The sequence below is a fragment of the Ctenopharyngodon idella genome, chromosome 3, assembly GCF_019924925.1.
Source record: "Ctenopharyngodon idella isolate HZGC_01 chromosome 3, HZGC01, whole genome shotgun sequence".
Taxonomy (NCBI): Eukaryota; Metazoa; Chordata; class Actinopteri; order Cypriniformes; family Xenocyprididae; genus Ctenopharyngodon; species Ctenopharyngodon idella.
The window spans coordinates 41,491,085-41,508,477 of NC_067222.1; the positions used below are offsets into that span (position 1 = coordinate 41,491,085).

Consider the following 17,393-nt stretch of genomic DNA (forward strand, 5'->3'; position numbering starts at 1 on the left):
GAGTCGAAAATATTGTAATTACGAGTTCTGAACACATGAATGACTGAGTGAAGTTGTATTTATGAATAAGAAACTCAAAATTCTAGATCAGTGGTTCCCAAACTGGGGGTACGCGAACAAAATGCTGAGTTTTGTCGTTCATTTAATTCTTCCCCACCTTAAAATAACATTAAAACCGAGCATGTATATCCACACGTTTGCAAATGTGACATTGATTTTATACAACAGTTCAACAAACGGGTAATATTATGTGATGTTCTTCACAATATTGTCACTCTATTTTGCAACGAAATAATAGTTCCAACGAAAGCCACAGCAGAACTACAACTTTGAACGAATCGTTTGTGAAAGTCTTGATTCAATGATTCATTCATAAATACAGCCACTTGCTTCGTTACTGAATGAACGAATGATTCGGTGACTCACGCATTAAGACTTACCGCCACCTACTGGCGGTTTTAGTATGTAAAAGAATCTCTTTTCACGTTTTTATCATCATTGCATATTTTACTATAGAAAATGTTTTTATTTAATATATTTTTTATGATGTAAAGGTATTTATAAAGAAAATAAATGCACTGGAAAGTCAATTTAGGGGGTAAATATTGTCCTTTAATGGAAAAGGTGCAGTCTAGTGGGAGAGAGGGGGTACGCAGAAGGATGGTAAATGCCTCAGGGGGTACTCCACTCTAAAAAGTTTGGGAACCACTGATCTAGATGAAACACCAAATCTTGATTCAACTCTTTCTTGAAAGTTCTCAGAAGTAGTCTCACTTCAACTACACTCTTTTCTAAATCTAAAGAAAACACCTTTAAGGATAGATAAATAAACAAATAAACAGAGACTAAAATACAATATACTAATATAACTATTTGGCCTTATTTAAAATAGAAATTGCAGTGGGAATAAAATAGTTCCTGTAAGCTTTCCTTCTGGCCAAAGCAGCTCTAAACCGACAACCTGATGGAAGAAACTGAAAGAAGTGATTCAGAGGACTGGAGGGGTCAGTGACAATGGAAACTGCCTTTCTCTTTACTGCAGTTATAGAGATCTAAGAGTTGAGTCTGCAGGGACCCAGTGATTTTAGATGCCTGCCTGAATTACTCTTGATCATGTTTTCTTGTTTTTAACTGAAAGGAATTTAAACCAGGATACAATATTAAAGGTTATAACTGATTCAACAAGTAACTGATACACTGCTGTCAAGATATCCTATGTCTTACACTGAAACCTTTCAACCTTCTCGAAAGAAATTAGTCCTGTTGAGCCTTCTTATAGACACTCTTCACATGCCATGTAAAAGATAAATTCTTGTCAATCTCAGTGGTTCAGATAGAGGATGTAAGGGGGGGATTGTAACCCCCCACAACACAACTCTTTGGTCTTACTAATGTTTAACTCCAGAGAACTTTCTTGGAACCAAAGGACCAAAGAATCAACATATTGTCTATATGTAACCAGGGATTGCTCATCTGTCATACAAGCCACCAAAGCCATGTCATCAGCATATTTCAAAAGTGACATACCATTGATATCACACTTAATTTCCTTCATATATATTGAAAATAAAATAGGTGATAACACATAGCCCTGTGGAACCCCATTATTAGCTCCTAATCCATATCACAAGAGTTTTGATAACTTGTAGTCTCTGAAGACGTTCCAATAATAAACAAATATTCACTGTATTAAAAGCAGATGTAAAATCCATAAATAAAATCCTAACAAGTGAGTTTGGAAGGTCCAGGTGTCTAGTTATTGTATCCAAGAGAGTTAAGCTGGCATCCTCAACTCCTCGTTTTGACTTATAAGCAAACCAGAGGGGGTCCAGACACTGGTAAGCTCCCCGCTAACACCCTCTTCATGCACTTACAGTGAATCGAGGTGAGTGCCACAGGTCTGAAATTCTTCATATCCTTGACATGAGTTTTTTTAGGGACAGGAATAATGTTTGTCTCTTTCCATGCTCTAGGGACATACCCAGTCCTGAGCCACCATCCCACCTAATTGGGCCGAGCACTCTTTCACTCTTGCAGCTCTCAAGTCCATCAGGACCAGGAGATTTCCTTGGCTGTAATGTGGAAAGGATGGAAACCACCCTTTGTTCTTCCACAGTGATTGGTGTAGAGGCACTTCCGATGTCAATGATGGTCCCAATCCTCCCCAGGATTAATCATAAAAAGTGTTCAGCTGCTCTACAAAGAAAGCAGACACTGAACTCGAGTTGAAGCTTGAGTTTCATCTTGATCATATTAAGATTCTGCCATGCTGCTTTTGTATTTCGTCTAATAAACCTCTCCTCCATCTTGTCTTTATATCGAAGCTGCGAAGCTTGTGATGTTGTGGAGATGACACACAGATTTATCTCTTCCTCAAACGCTCAAGAAATAATACCTTTGAGCCCTTGCTGGCCTGTTTAGTGGACATTAAAATGTGGATGTCTGTGTTATGCGACTGCAGAAGACCAAGAGGCAAATGGAGGAAGTTAACAGAATTTATTCAGAGTCCCAAACAAAATACAACATAAACAGACTGCCAGGCGTAGTCACACAGCACGCTGCAGCTGGAGAGCAGAAGAGAAAGCAACAGTTTGTTCCCTGAAGGAAGCCCCAGAACTCTTAGGCTCGGTGGTCGATCTGGTTAGTCTCAGGAGGTAGATGGAGAACACCAAGGCTGGAAGATGGAAGAAACCAGGCCTGCAGACAGAAGTCTCAGACAGACGGACCATGAGTTCAGGTACTGGAACTGGCACTGGGACTGGGACTGGGACTCACACACAAGTAGAGTTATAACTGCGAGATAATTACCCGACACAGACACGAACGGACAGCAGGGAGAAATAACCAGAACAATCAACACAGACACAGAACAGGTGCGGACGTGAAAACGCGAACGCAGGCAGAAATGACGAACAGCTGAAACGAATCAGCCAAGATGAACAGAGAAGGAAAAAAGACAGAAAACAAAGAAACAGTCAAACCTGGCTCATGACAGTCTGCTCTTTTTTTTTTCAAATTTAAATGAAAATAAAACAGATGATCTTTTCTCTCCTCCTGATAGTAGATTGATGTACTACCTCAAATACATCACTTTACATCTTCAGCTAAACTCTTGTTAAGAATCTGTGTGTCCTGCTAGACAGTGATTTGAAACTTGATAAGAAAGTAAACTCAGTTGTCAGATCTTGCTTTTTCGCCTTTGTCTTTTGACCAAAGTTCAGCCTTTCTCCTCAAGTTTTTGAACATGTGATTCATACACTTTTATCATCTTGCTAGACTGTTGTAACTCTTTATAATATGGTACAAACTCCATTACCCTGGCTTGACTCCAGACAGTCCATAAATGCAGCAGTGAGATTATTAAAATATATCTGAAAACATGACCATATAGGCCCAGAGCCATGTAGAGAGAGAGTTACGACAACTCCATTGACTCCAATAGAAGGTTTTTTACAGCAATGGCGGCTCATGGAGGCTCTCAACAGTTCCCGGAAGTAGCAGCTGCGCCGTAGAGTTACAGCAGAACAGACCGTTTGTGATGCTCTTTTAAAAGGAAAGGCGTTTAAAGAATAAGATTGTATATTATCAGAACATCTGAATCAAATTAACTTGTGTATTAAAGCATGCTAGTTGATATTGCTCGCTAAATAAATAGTTTTAGGGGATGTTATCAGATAATAGATTAGGCTAAAATAGATTATTGGATAAAGTTGGTACACATAACCACGAACAGCCTATTAATTGTAAAAACCCGTTCTATTAATGCAGTTTTATCCATCATTGTGTAATTAGAGAAGAAGTCTTCTAAACGGGGTTAAATATAACACTGGGGTGTGTGATGGTGGTGGGTGGAAGTGGTAGAATAAGAATATCCTTTTTATTCCTTATTAAATGTGCAAGAAAGAAAAAAGAAATCCTTATTTTAGAATGCATGTTTGAGTAAGCAAACCCGTATGGGTGGAGTGATTTTGGGCCCTGTGATTCTGTTGACTGTCTGTTTCAGCTCAGCTGATTTTTGGATTGATGGTAAAGGGAGAGGGAAGTTTATAAGTGAGATTAAAAACAATGCTTAAAAGCAGCAAGCTGTTTAAAAAAACAAATTAAATGGGGAATACCAAAATTATATACTACTACTGTATATAACATCTCCTGTTTTTGTCTCCTTTATCTTCAGTGGATCCTGAAGACTTCCTTCAGTGATGCTGTGCCCTCACCTTGAGTCTCTGCTCCTTGGATTTTGCAAGCCTTTCCTTGCTCCTTATTTTTAATAAACATTACACTTCTTAGTGTTGGTCTTTGTGAAAAAGGGCAGATAAACACACATTTTAGCATATTTTCTCCTCTCTGTGTCAGTAGGGAAACCATACATTCATTCTGCTTTCTCTGAGCGACTGGATCATCCTCATGCAGCACTGCAAACCATAGTGGATGTAACCGGGGATGTAAACTTTATTCAAGAAGTTTACATCCCCGGCTCTTAATGAATTGTGTTTGGAGCATCAGTGAATGTTTGAACCTTTTTTTAATAGTTGTGTTTGAGTCCCTCAGTTCAAATGGAAAGACTGTTTCAAACTGAAAGATGTTAGCCAATCACAGCAGTGGGCGTTTACACTGAAGTCTCACAGCAGACAAACAGGCAGAAACTGAGCGTTCAAATAAGCGGGCTAAAATCAGGGTAGCAAAAATGCCTTTTATTTTAAAATTATGATTATTTTTTATGTAAAATGCATACTAACATTATAAGTGCACCCCAGGAAACAGGTGTGTTTCAGGTGTGTTTGATCAGGGTTGGAGCTAAACCTTTCAGGACAGTGGGCCTCCAGGAGCAGGGTTGGACACCCGTGTTCTACCATAAAATGAGCTGTGTGAAACTCTGCAAGGAAATATCTAGTTAAAAATGCAAAGATGTAGTCAACATAATAATATCAGTATTATATGTGAATATTAATATTTGCACAATTTTTCAACTCAGAATACATAGATTGAGAAGGGGGACTGTATACATTGGGCCCAGAGGCCAGGAGGGCCCCACCCACAACCCATGCGCAATAATGCACTGACCAGTACAGGGAGCCCAGTTTACCTTGAGACACCATTCATTGTCAATACTGTGGATAATCATTTTTTTAATACCCTAATAGGGCAACGTGTCCTGGGAGATACAACTCATAAAATCCAAACTACATCAAATATTTCAAAAATTCCTTTGGATATGTTTTACTTAAGTCCAGATGATATAAAAATGACATGAAATGAATTTTTTTGCTTATCATTTTCCACTCTTGCCTGTTTAAGGGTTAATTGTGTCCATATTTAAAGCTTCATATTCTCCATCTACATTTTGCTCCTCTCGTCTTTTCTTCTCTACACAGATTGAACTTAATGCCTCAATTTCCTTTCCTTTCTTCCATCTCTGACTTGAATTTCAAGTTTTCTAAAAAAGTTGATTATACATGTCATTTATAATGTCAATTTATTTAATTAATTTTTATAATTACTGAAGGTTAAAGGTAGCCCACATTACCTGGCCCACTTTATCTAACACATTCAGTCAAAGTGGGCAATATTTTAACACCTTAGAAGAAAACGATCAAATTTTGAAACATTATATTCTTTGCTTTTTATTCCTTGTTAACTGTAGTAACAAACAAAACAGTAACTATCACGATAATATTTGTTTACATTTAGTGAGCAACCTTACTATTGAGAAATGAAAATTTTCCAAGGCTGCATTCCAGTTCGTTTTTTTATGCCCTTCCCTCGCTAACTTCCCTCAATCTCCTTGACTCGGATGTACGTCATTGCTTACGTTGCACGAGTGTCCACTACTGGCGGAACCACTGCAATGGGCTGAATTTGAACGTCCTAAGCCCTTGATCACTTGGAATCTGCTATGGAGCTGATTTAGTAATTACATTTTTTCCCTTACGAAACTGTTTAATGCAGCATTTAATACATATATAGGTGTGTTTGGGTTGTTTTAGATATTTAAAATAAATAATTAATATATCATAAAGTTGTTTATGGTGGAGTAAATTAAACATGATTTGCGGTGACGTCACAATCGTGTTGCATTGTGGTATATGGAGCTGCCTGAAGTGTACATATGAAGTAGACTCGGTCAAAATCAAGGAAGCGAGGGTCTGTCCATATAAACTTCCCTCGTCCACTTCACGTAGTGGAACTCACTTCAAAATGGCGGCAGGGATTCCCCCGAGGGGAAGTGCTTAGGGAAGTTCGCGAGTGCGTGTCTAAAAGTGGAGTGGAACGCAGTCCAGGTGTCCCTCCTTTGAGGTGTGGCCACACCCACCAGTGTCATATTGCATCAACCAAAACAATTTTATTATTTAAAGAAATACTGTCTCTTTAATTAACTCAAGATCATTGTTATGCTCTGAAAGTGTCAGTGGTGGATAAAGTACTCGAAAGCCATACTTCAGTAAAAGTATAGATATCTTACCAGAAAATGACTTTGGTAGAAGTTAAAGTCACTGTTTAGAATATTACTTGAGTAAAAGTTTTAAAGTATGTGATATTTTTTGTACTTAAGTATGACAAGTATTTTATTGATATTAAATGTACTTAAGTATTGAAAGTAAATGTAAAAATATTATTAAAAATTGTTCTGTACACAGTTTGAGGAGCAAGATTGTGTTCAGTTTTAACTCTTTCTTTCATTTTGTTTTCTTTGAATTAAAAAAAGGCTAAATGTTTATTGTAAGTTTAAAATACAAAAAAACACTAATATATTAATTATACATTGATCATTCATGTTAATTCATAGTGCATTATAACTAATGTAAGAGACAACTTTAAAATGTAAATGTTGAAATTAACAATGAACAATACTTTTATTAACCTTATTTAATGTTACAAGACTCTTATTGTAAAGTGTTGCCATTTCATATAAATCCAAACAGTCATGCTTAAAAATAGTCATCTTTACACACAAAGGCATAGCATAGGTCTATTATATGTATACTTTCACACATTAATTTGCTCTATTTTAGAAAACTTGATGATTATCTAATCAAAATATGTGTTACAGTGTCAAATCGAATACATTTCAATTGTTGTTTCTGTCGCTGCATGATGAGAATACAGTTTAAATATGCAACTTCGCTGGATAACGAATGCATAACTGCGAACAAATGGATATATAAACTAATGCAAATGAACGGTAACAATCGTGACATTAAACGGTGTTTTTGTCACATTGTTTTAACTGCTTGAGGTACTGCTAATGTTAGCATCCTCTCAGCCTCGACGGCAAACATACTACTTTTCTCCACTAATACAGCATCTAGTCAACAAACTAATTACTTTATAATGATATGAAAACATGTACTGTAGTGTACACTGTTTAGCATACCGTTTTGTTGTCTATGTTTTAAATCCGTCAAAACAAACTCTACGAGGCGTCAGCGATATTTTTTATTTCGCCTCTAGAGGCCGCTCTCGTACTGTATAATGACAGCGCGCTCTTCTCAGCCGCTCCAGCAACGGACGAAAACCGGAAAATGAAATCAACCGCGGTTGTGCGAGCACTTGTTTGCACATGCTTGCTTGCAGTCTGTGTTCTTCCGACTTTATTTTGTACTAAGTAACGAAAATGCTTTGGGAAAATGTATCGGAGTAAAAGTATACATTTTATTTAGGAAATGTAGTGGAGTAAAAGTAAAAGCTGACAGAAATATAAAAACTCAAGTAAAGTACAGATTCTGTAACGAAGTACTTCGTTACATTACACCACTGGAAAGTGTAAACCCATTGAGCTCAGTACAATCAAGCTTAAACGGCCCACTTTACATGGACGTGGAACAGCAAATGTTTCCCAAAATAAATAATAAAAAATCCTTCATTTTTTGTCGAATTAACCTTAGCAGAGGAGGCTTTTTCATATAATTCAATAGTTTGTGTTACATTTACAATGTCTTCTCGTGCTGTAATAAAAACTGTCATGTCATCTGCATGAGCTGATAAAAACCACTTTACAATGAGCATCAATATTAGGGATTAAAGCGGATACATATCTATGGATTAAAGCTCCTTTTAGATTCTTCCTCAACCTACATAATAAAGTTTCAATAATCAGGCCATATAATTGTCCAGAAAGTGGACGACCTTGTCTCGTGCCTCTTGTCACAGATATTGGAGCACTTAAACCACCTTCTGCTTTCACCATCACATAAAACATTAGAATATAACAACCGATTATATGAAATAAAAACATCACCAAATCCAAAAAGCTTCAACACATTAAACAGATATTCATGATCTACATACTCCAGATCATTCTTATTAATCTGGTTGAAATCAATTACATCTCTCAATAAAATATTAAATCTCTGAGGAATGCAGTATGTTTGATCATTTTGGATCAGCAGATGTAAACAGTGCTCGAGTCTATTTGCTAAACACGTCAATAAAATGTTATAGTCCAAACCCAACAGAGCTACTGGTGTCCAGATTTTTAGCAGCTCCAGATCTTCTTTTTGTTTGATGACAGCTTGTAGGAAGAGATTTACTTTTGATACATTCTAATATTACTTCATATAAATCTGGTCCTATTCGGTCCCAGAATCGTTGATATAATTCCACTGGTAATCCATCAGTTCCAGGCGATCGGCCTGCAGATAGTTGCTGCACTGCCTCTGTGAATTCTTGAAAGATTAAATTCTTCCAAGACGTTTTTGTTTTTCTTCCATCATTTGTGAACCAATATCTGAAATCTCAAAAAGTGCTTCTTCATCCCGCATTATAATTTTTCTCACATTTTCCTCGCACAAAAAACTGATTTTTTCCAACACTATTTTTTCCATTACTTGTATTATTTTCCACATCTTCACTTTCTGTTATTTCATTTTTCAAAACCACACAATCCTCAATCTGTTCATTTTGTAATGAACCCTGTGTGATCATTTCAACTGAAGAGTACTATAGTAATATTATTATATAAGTTCTATAGAAACTACGCCTATAGAATCAATATCTATAGAAATCTATAGGTGTACCAAATGATTCAGTTAACCATTCAGTTGGAATAAATAATAGACAAATGTATTAAACTGAACGAAAAGAGATGCAAGTGAAAAGTTTGATAGTAATAGCATTATGAAAGGCAGTTACTGTGAATGAATCATTTATACAGATGAAAAACTTATTTTGTGTTGTGAAAAGGAGACTTTGTGATTTTGTGTATTGTACTAATACAAATGAAAATATGCTGAAATGTTTGAAAAAGTGCACTTTTGATGATCTGTTGTGATATTAGTACCAAGAGTTTTGAAAATTTACCAATTGCTTGTGAAAATTGCACCAAAGTAATTAAAAAAACTGTAATTCACATTTATTCTGATATGTTATTTCAGTGAAATTCAGCTGTATTACAGTTTTTCTCGATTGCTAACACACTATAACTGATTCATTTGACCCAATTTCCCAAACCATTTATTCAATTCTAAAAACAAAGACACATTTCTCAAAACTATAAACACGTTTCACTTGTTTTCACACACATTCCAATTTTCTTAATGTTTTCTGCAAAACTCTACACAAAAATGGCCTTATTTCACAGTGGTTTAATCATGTTCTTATTCTGAAAACACAAACACATACTCAAGTGTCACTATGTAAACTCAAATAGCACACATTTATCCATCAGTAAACATTCAGTAGCAAAAATGATGACAAACCAGTAAGAATCTTGGGATATCGGGGTAATATAAACAGGAGCACAGGTGATTGTGCTTTAGAAATTGCATCCTAGAATCATCGACAGGGTTTTATACTACTTACACATACAGTATAATTACAGTACACAGTAACAGTACTTTATATGAGAGAAATTTAATTGTTCTGTGTCCAGTAAACTGTAGCACATGTACACCCTCAAATTCATGGTTGTCAAATTTATTTGTAGCCATTTTTTTTTCATGTGCTGTATTTTGCAGAACTGAGAGACGACTGCCTAAAGAAGGTAGAGAAAGTCTTTTGTCAGAAGACCAAGAAACTGCTATAGTACTGTATACTGTAATGTCATTTCTCAACTATAAACACAATACTGTAATGTCATTTGGCTGAAGGTGCAGAGGATGGCAAATTTATTTATTTATGTATTACTGTAATTGACAGTATACTGTGTTGCATACACATTTCATATTTAGTTCTTTGCTTTTTGAACTTTTCTTCTTCTTGTAAGATCAGCTTCACCTATTTTCATCTCCTGTAAGATCACTTTACAGTAGTGAAATAAAAATAATTTTTCCTAAAGCTCATTGTTGCATTTTACTCTATCTGCACTCTTTCATTTATGTTGTATACTGTAATAGACACTGAGCCTTTTTCTTGAATACCAATAAGAGGTTTTTGTTACAGTGTTATGAATTGATCTCACTAGTGTTCACTGGGCAGGAAAGTAGTCTGTGTATTTGGAGGTTTTGTGTGTCATCTGAGACCAAAGTTTGATTTTGACAGAAGTGAATAAGTTTTTGACTGAAATATTTTATTTGGACGTGAAAGTTTGAGGTTTGTACAAGTTGGTGTGTAGTTACGAGATTGTGTCTATGGCTGTGAGAAAATGGTGAATTGTTTCATGAATTGTGTGTTAGCAATTGAGAAACTGTAATGTCATGAAGAGAAAATAAGAGACTCTATAATATCTCACTGTTACTGATGATCATGCAGCTCAAAGTATTATGGGTAAAATCTCTCTACAGTTTATTCTGAAACATCAACACAGTTTCACTGATCCAGAACAAACCCTAAACCCAGCATAGAGCGGCTGAGTGAATGTGGTCTGGACTGTGTGGATGAGGCTCATTGTGTCAGAGACGCTGTAGAAGGACAGAGTTCCTGCACTGTGATCCACATACACTCCTATTCTAGAGCTGATGGACTTTACAGGGAGAGCAGTCTTTATCTTATTGTGTATGAATGAGTAGCTGGAGGAAGAGCAGAACAAACTCCAGGACTGATCATTACCTCCAAACACACACTCAATACCCCATCCCTTCCTGCTGATGCTCTTATATGACACTGATATCCACACACCATCACTCCCACTCCACTCAATCTCCCAGTAACAGCGTCCACACACACTCTCTCTACACAACACCTGACACCTCTGATCAAATCTGTCTGGATGATCAGGATACGGCTGGACTGTGCCAGTGACAGTAATCACTCTGTTCCTCTCAGACAGACGGAGGAGTTTATGTGCTGTGTTCAGATCCAGAGAGAGCTGATGGGAATCTGATGGAGAGAAACACATCAGAATCAGGAATTATGAATCTGATCTTTTAATGTATCTGAACTCTTCATGGCTCAATGTTCAGTGTATCATCAGTGTCTCAGTACAGATGACCAGATATCCTGAATCATCATTTACATGATCAATTACTAAACTCTTCTATCATGATTTCTTTCACCTTCTACAGGAAGAACTTGAACACATTCAGAGAGTTTTTCTGCTTGTTTTCTTAGTGACTTACACTGGAGGAAGTCGTTCCTGGTCTTGGGATTCATGTTGGTGAAAGTGACTGTGGAAATAAACAGACATGAACAGTGTGAAGAGAAATGACAAGATAAAATACATCTGTTTTTAGACATTTCGATTACACTTTATTTCGATGGTCCACTTTAGAAATTCTATTTACTATTAGTAACTTTCCAACTACATGTAATTATGTCATTAGAGCATTAGTAGACTGTTAGATTAGGTGTTACGGTTCGGGTTAGTAGAATAAGTTGACGTACAGTAGTTGCAAAGTTACTACTAGTCAGCAGAATGTCTAAAGTGGATCATCGAAATAAAATATTACCGACATTTCTAATATGATGGATGATATTAGATGATGGAGGATCATTTCTGAGAGCAGATGAATCTCCAGGGGACTCATTTATAAAACACACATATTGGATTTGATCCTAAATTCCATGGATTTAATCCTACATCATATGTGAAGGACCTCTGATCCATAAAGGAATATTTGTGGTCGTTGTGTAGTCTTGAAGAGCTTCTTCACATTGTACTTGAATTAAATATGAGATGTGATTTATAAAGTGGGATGCATTTAATTGTGTGTATGGAAATTTTATAAATCGTAGGAACAATTCGGAAACTGTTGTATGTTCACATTTAGGATCTTTCTGCACACGTGTTTATAATGGAGGCGCAGGACTTTACCTCTGTCAGAGATCTTCTTGATCTCCGCTTTGCAGAAATCCTCCAGTTTTTCTCTCAGCTGACGGACAGATTCTCTCACGCCATCAAAAGAGGAGAGAGAACTGAAGGGATCGTTGGGTTTGTCTGTAGATTCAGGAGGTGCTGAGAGAGACTGGAAACTCTACAGAAAACACAAATCAAAACTTCAGCCAATAACCTGCTCTATATCAGATCTGCAGAGGAGGGTAGAGTATCCAAAACCTGTACTCAGGTACAAGTACAAGTACTTATAGAAATATATATAATAACATGTTATTACTTCGATAGATAATATTTGATTGATTTAAATGATTATATTATTATCATAACTAGATGTCTTTGCAACAAACACAGAAGAGACAAGCATTAGATAAAATGTACATGGCATATTCTTTTAATAGCCTAATGATAAACTTAAAATAGGCAACATGTTAATCATTTCTTAATTAAAAATAAATATTATTAAGTCTATCCATTTCTGATTATTCCAGGCTGCCATGGTCGTGCAGGTTGTTTATGCATTTAACTCGTGGCCATGAGAAATTGATAGCTGTTCCCTCAACATAAAGAAGTCGTGGCCATGAGAAAAATAGTTCCCTCAACATAGGATCTCGAGGCATAAGGATGTCGTTACCTTGGAAAAATTATCTCCTGGCCACAACTTATCACATTCCCACAAATTAATATGACATTCTTAATATCTCATGGCCACGACATATTATCACGTTCCCACGAGTTAATAAGTCGTGGCCACAACAAAACTAAGCATTAATTATATGACAGAAGTAAAAAGAAGTACACATAAAATAAAAAAAAATACTTAAAATAAAAAAATATATATACTTAAGTACATATTGGATGTCCCTTTTTTCCCTGTTTAAGTTGGTCTCATTCTGCTCTCATGAAATGTTTCTCCTGCTCAAGTCCACTATGATCCTGTTCTTCTAGATCTCTGTTACCTGCAGGAAATGGATGTGATCATGTGTGTGTGAAAGCTGCTCCAGCTCAGCGTCTCTCCTCCTCAGATCATTGATCTCCTGCTCCAGTCGCTCCAGTCGTCCTTCAGCTCGACTCACTGCAGCCTTTTCCTGATCTCTGATCAGCTGTGTGACCTCAGAGCGGCTTCTCTCAATGGAGCGGATGAGCTCAGTAAAGATCCTCTCACTGTCCTCCACTGCTGTCTGTGCAGAGCGCTGTTAGGACATCACAATCACACAGTGGCTTCAGCGGGACTGACAGAGTCCAAACTGAGACGTCTCAAACTTCTCTTCTTCTCCAGACTCACCTTATGAGACTCCACAGCGTCTCTCAGCTGCTGAAGATCTTTCTGTCTCTGCTGGATTCTCTGACGGATCTTCATCTGCGTCTCCTTCAGCTGTTTCTGGAGGACAAACCAATAAATGACACATAAAACTACTGTACTATCACAAAAGAAAATTAAAGTTGCATGAATCCCGAACTAGTGAAGGGTTAAAGATCAAGCATGGCAAGTTCAAACCACAGATTTACAGTTTCCTGAAATGAGATTATGAATGAATATGAAACTAAAATGTCAGCATTATTCCATGAATGCCTGGTGTTAAGTCAATATTTCACCCTAAAGTTTTAATTCTGTCATCATTTACTCTCCCTCATGTCATTCCAAATCTGAATGAATTTCTGTCTATTGTGAGACACAACAGAAGATATTTTGAAGAATGTCTCGGCTGTTCACAGAGTCTAAATAAAATATGACAGTCACATGACTAAACATCATGATGTCATGACACAAACACCAGTGAAGTTTAATGTTTGATGTCACCATATTTAATTTGGGCTCTGTATACATAAGTTTATCAATGATTTGATTTGTTAATTTTAAAATATATTTTCAATATTTAAAGTACACTACCGTGTACATCAATCCAATTAAGCTCACTTATTTAGTTGTTTAGATTACTTTTACACTTTTGTCTCCTTTTTTGAGCTTGAAATTTGTGTACTCCATTGACTTTCAAAGTATAGACTAAAATAGACGAGACATTCTTCAAAATATCATCATTTACATTTCACAGCATTACGGTGAGTAAATGAAGACAGCACTTTCATGTCTGCGTGAACAATCCCTCTCAGTTCATACCTGTTTCTCTGTCCTGTGTGCTGCAGTTGATACAGTGTTGTGGTTTTTATGTTCATACTCCTTACACCACACACAGATGCATTGTTGATCAGTGATACAGAACATTTCTAGCTCTTTATCATGTTTACGGCAGATCATGTCCTGCAGTCGTCCAGTGGCATCGATCACTTTGTGTGGTTTACGAGAGTGATATTCCTCATGACGGTCAAAATGAGTTTGACAGAAAGACTCCTGACACACCAGACAGGACTTGACGGCTTTGTATTTTATTCCAGTACAGACGTCACACTGCACGTCTCCAGCTCCAGCGTAACAGTCAGCAGGAAGTTCAGTCTTCTTCAGTTTCTCCACCACTTCAGCCAGAATGGTGTTTTTACCTAAAGCAGGTCTTGGACTGAAGGTCTGTCTGCACTGAGGGCAGCTGTAGACTCTCTTCTCATCCTCCTGATCCCAGCAGCCTGTAATACAGCTCTTACAGTAACTGTGTCCGCAGTGGATGGTCACTGGATCCTTCAGGAGATCCAGACACACTGGACACGTGAACTCATCCTGAGAAAATTCTGCCATTTTACTGCATGAATACAGAGACACAAACACACAACAGCTCAACAATACTTTCAGTTTCTGTTTCTCTGAACTGAGCAGTTGAAATAGTTTCCTGCTTCTGTGTTTGAGTGACGTGTGGAAAACAGGCGTGTCTGTAAAGCAGCTTCCTCATTCATGCTCAAGGAGAGTCACTTTCCTGCTGTGTTTATGTGCCCTTCAAACGGAGTTGAAAACTCGTAATTATGAGTTCTGAACACATGAATGGCTGATCAAAGCCAGATTTACAAATGAGAAACTGAAAATTCTAGATGATACACTTTCTCGAAAGTTCTCGAAAAAAGTAGTTTCACTTCAACTACACTCTTTTCTAAATTTCAATTCCATTTTCAAGATGTTTCAGTCTGGATTCAGAGCCCTCCACAGTACATGAGTCTGCTCTACTGAAGGTCTAAATGATATCTATATGACAACTGATGTTGGAGATAATGTTATATTAATACTCTTAGAGCTCAGCTCTGCTTTTGACAAGGTTGACCATGATATCTTTATCTCCTGACTTGAACATGGTGTTGGATTGAAAGGAACAGTCTTAAAATGGTTTAAATTCTCTGTAAATTTTGGCTCCCTTCGTCAGGGATCCATACTGGTCTCCACTCTTTTTTCATTATATCTGCTTCCTTTGGGTTCAATTTTTAGGAAACTTTGTGTGTCCATTCTTTGTTACACAGATGACACCCAGATTTATCTCTCTTTAAACAGTCTGGAATAATAACTTTGAGCCCTTGCTGGCCTGTTGCGAAGACATTAAAATGTGGATGTCTGCTATTTTTTTTTTTTTTTTTTTTCAAATTTAAATGAAAATAAAACAGAGATGATCTTTTCCTGTCCTACTGATTGTAGATTGATGTACTACCTCAATTGCATAATTTTACATCTTAAGCTAAAACTTATGTTAAGAATCTGGGTGTCCTGCTAGACAGTGATTCGAAACTTGATAAGCAAATAACTTCATTCTAAAGCTTAACGAGTTTGTTTGCCCATATAAGGTATTAGGTTAGCTTATGGCTTGCTGTCCACTGATGAGGGGCTCAATGAAGCAGGTTCAACTCGAGCTCTGATATACCCCCACAGTGAGTAAATATGATTACATAGGGCAAGGTACCTTAGATGAAGGTGGAGTTTGGGGAGGTGGAGGGATGCTGGAGCAGCTGAGACTGAAGAGAGGTAAGCAGCTGCTTATATACTCTGGCTGTTGATTGGAAGATTAGATGGGCTCACTCCTCCCTAAATTATGTTTAGAAACTTCACTTAAGTCTGTTGCAGAGACTCTCTATTCGTAAATCACAAAACAAAATGCAACAAACGTGTCCCTGCTCTTGAAATACAATCACTGATGAACCCCGAGACCCCCATCAATCCCCGCCTTTCTTTGGGGGTGTGATCCAAACTTCGGTCTGAGGTAGAGTGTTTACTAGTGAAGAGCATCGTAGAGAAGGTCCTGGCAGCCCATAGCGTGTCAGGCTTCTACAGCCGATACTTCCTTATTCCAAAGGAGGATGGCAGCTAGAATGCTAACATTGAAGCAAATCCTCTTGCAAGTTCGCCCAGGGGATTGGTTTTTATCAGTGGATCTGAAAGATGCTTATTTTCATATCCACGTAGCCCCCCCAGTTCTTGAGATTCACGTTCGAGGGGGTGGCATACCAAAATACTGTCCTTCCGTTTGGACTGTCTCTGGCACCATGTACGGTTACGAAGTGCATGGATGCAGCCCTTTTCCCCCTGAGACAGAGGGGAATGTGTGTCTTGAATTAACTCAATGACTGTCTAGTTCTGGTTCCAGTTCTCAAGCTGTGTGAGTACAGGTTCCTGCTCCTCAGCCATTTGGAATGCCTGGGGTTCAGGACCATTCACTGTCTCCCAGCCAGCTGATCTCATTCCTGGGGGCGGTCATTGATTCGGCCCAAATACGGGCCTGGCTTTCACCAGAATGTTCTCTGAAAATTCAGAGGCTGGCGGCATCATTCATGCTCAAGGACTTGATTCCCCTCAAGTTTTTCCAGAGGATGCTAGGCCAGATGGCAGCAGCCTCCTCAGTAGTGCCTCTGGGTTTACTGCACATGCAGCCTCTCCAATTTTGGCTCGGGGCCTGCGTTCCATCCCACGCTTGGTGACTGGGACGGCTCAATCTCAGGGTTGTGCCCTTGGACAACACCCAATCTGTATCAGTCGGGATGGACCTGAGGACAGTCTCTAGGAGGAAAGTGGTCACGACAGATGCCTCCGACGGGTGCCGTGTGCAATGGCAGCCCAGCGTTCAGTTCCTGGTCAGACAGCACTGGCACTGAGAATCATCCTGCCAAATGTGAATGGGCACCACACCCAGGTCCGTTCGGACAACATAACAGTGGTAGCCTCAAGGTGATGATACACGTGGCACCTTTTTGAGCAATGTTGCCATCAACGGGCAACCTGATGAGACACAGGGCACTAATTAGGCCAACGGACAGTTGGCAGCAACTA

At 38.0% G+C, this 17,393-nt stretch overlaps 1 protein-coding gene across 1 annotated transcript; it reads right to left on the reverse strand.

Annotated features, from left to right (window-relative positions):
- Positions 1-9,334: 9,334 nt before the first annotated feature.
- On the reverse strand, positions 9,335-14,975 carry LOC127508301 (tripartite motif-containing protein 16-like). Its single transcript, XM_051886085.1, has 6 exons — positions 14,325-14,975; positions 13,491-13,586; positions 13,165-13,398; positions 12,188-12,347; positions 11,493-11,540; positions 9,335-11,253 (listed from the first exon to the last, which is right to left on the reverse strand). The coding sequence occupies exons 1-6, from the start codon at positions 14,889-14,891 to the stop codon at positions 10,733-10,735; spliced, it is 1,626 nt and encodes a 541-aa protein (XP_051742045.1). The 5' UTR covers positions 14,892-14,975; the 3' UTR covers positions 9,335-10,732.
- Positions 14,976-17,393: the final 2,418 nt, after the last annotated feature.

Coding starts and splice junctions, on each gene's coding strand:
- LOC127508301 (XM_051886085.1), bottom strand. CDS start 14,891: ATGGCAGAATTTTCTCAGGATGAGTTCACGTGTCCAGTGTGTCTGGAT. Junction 13,399..13,490: donor ACGCTGTGGAGTCTCATAAG/GTGAGTCTGGAG, acceptor ATGTCCTAACAG/CGCTCTGCACAGACAGCAGT. Junction 11,541..12,187: donor CAAGAAGATCTCTGACAGAG/GTAAAGTCCTGC, acceptor TTATTTCCACAG/TCACTTTCACCAACATGAAT.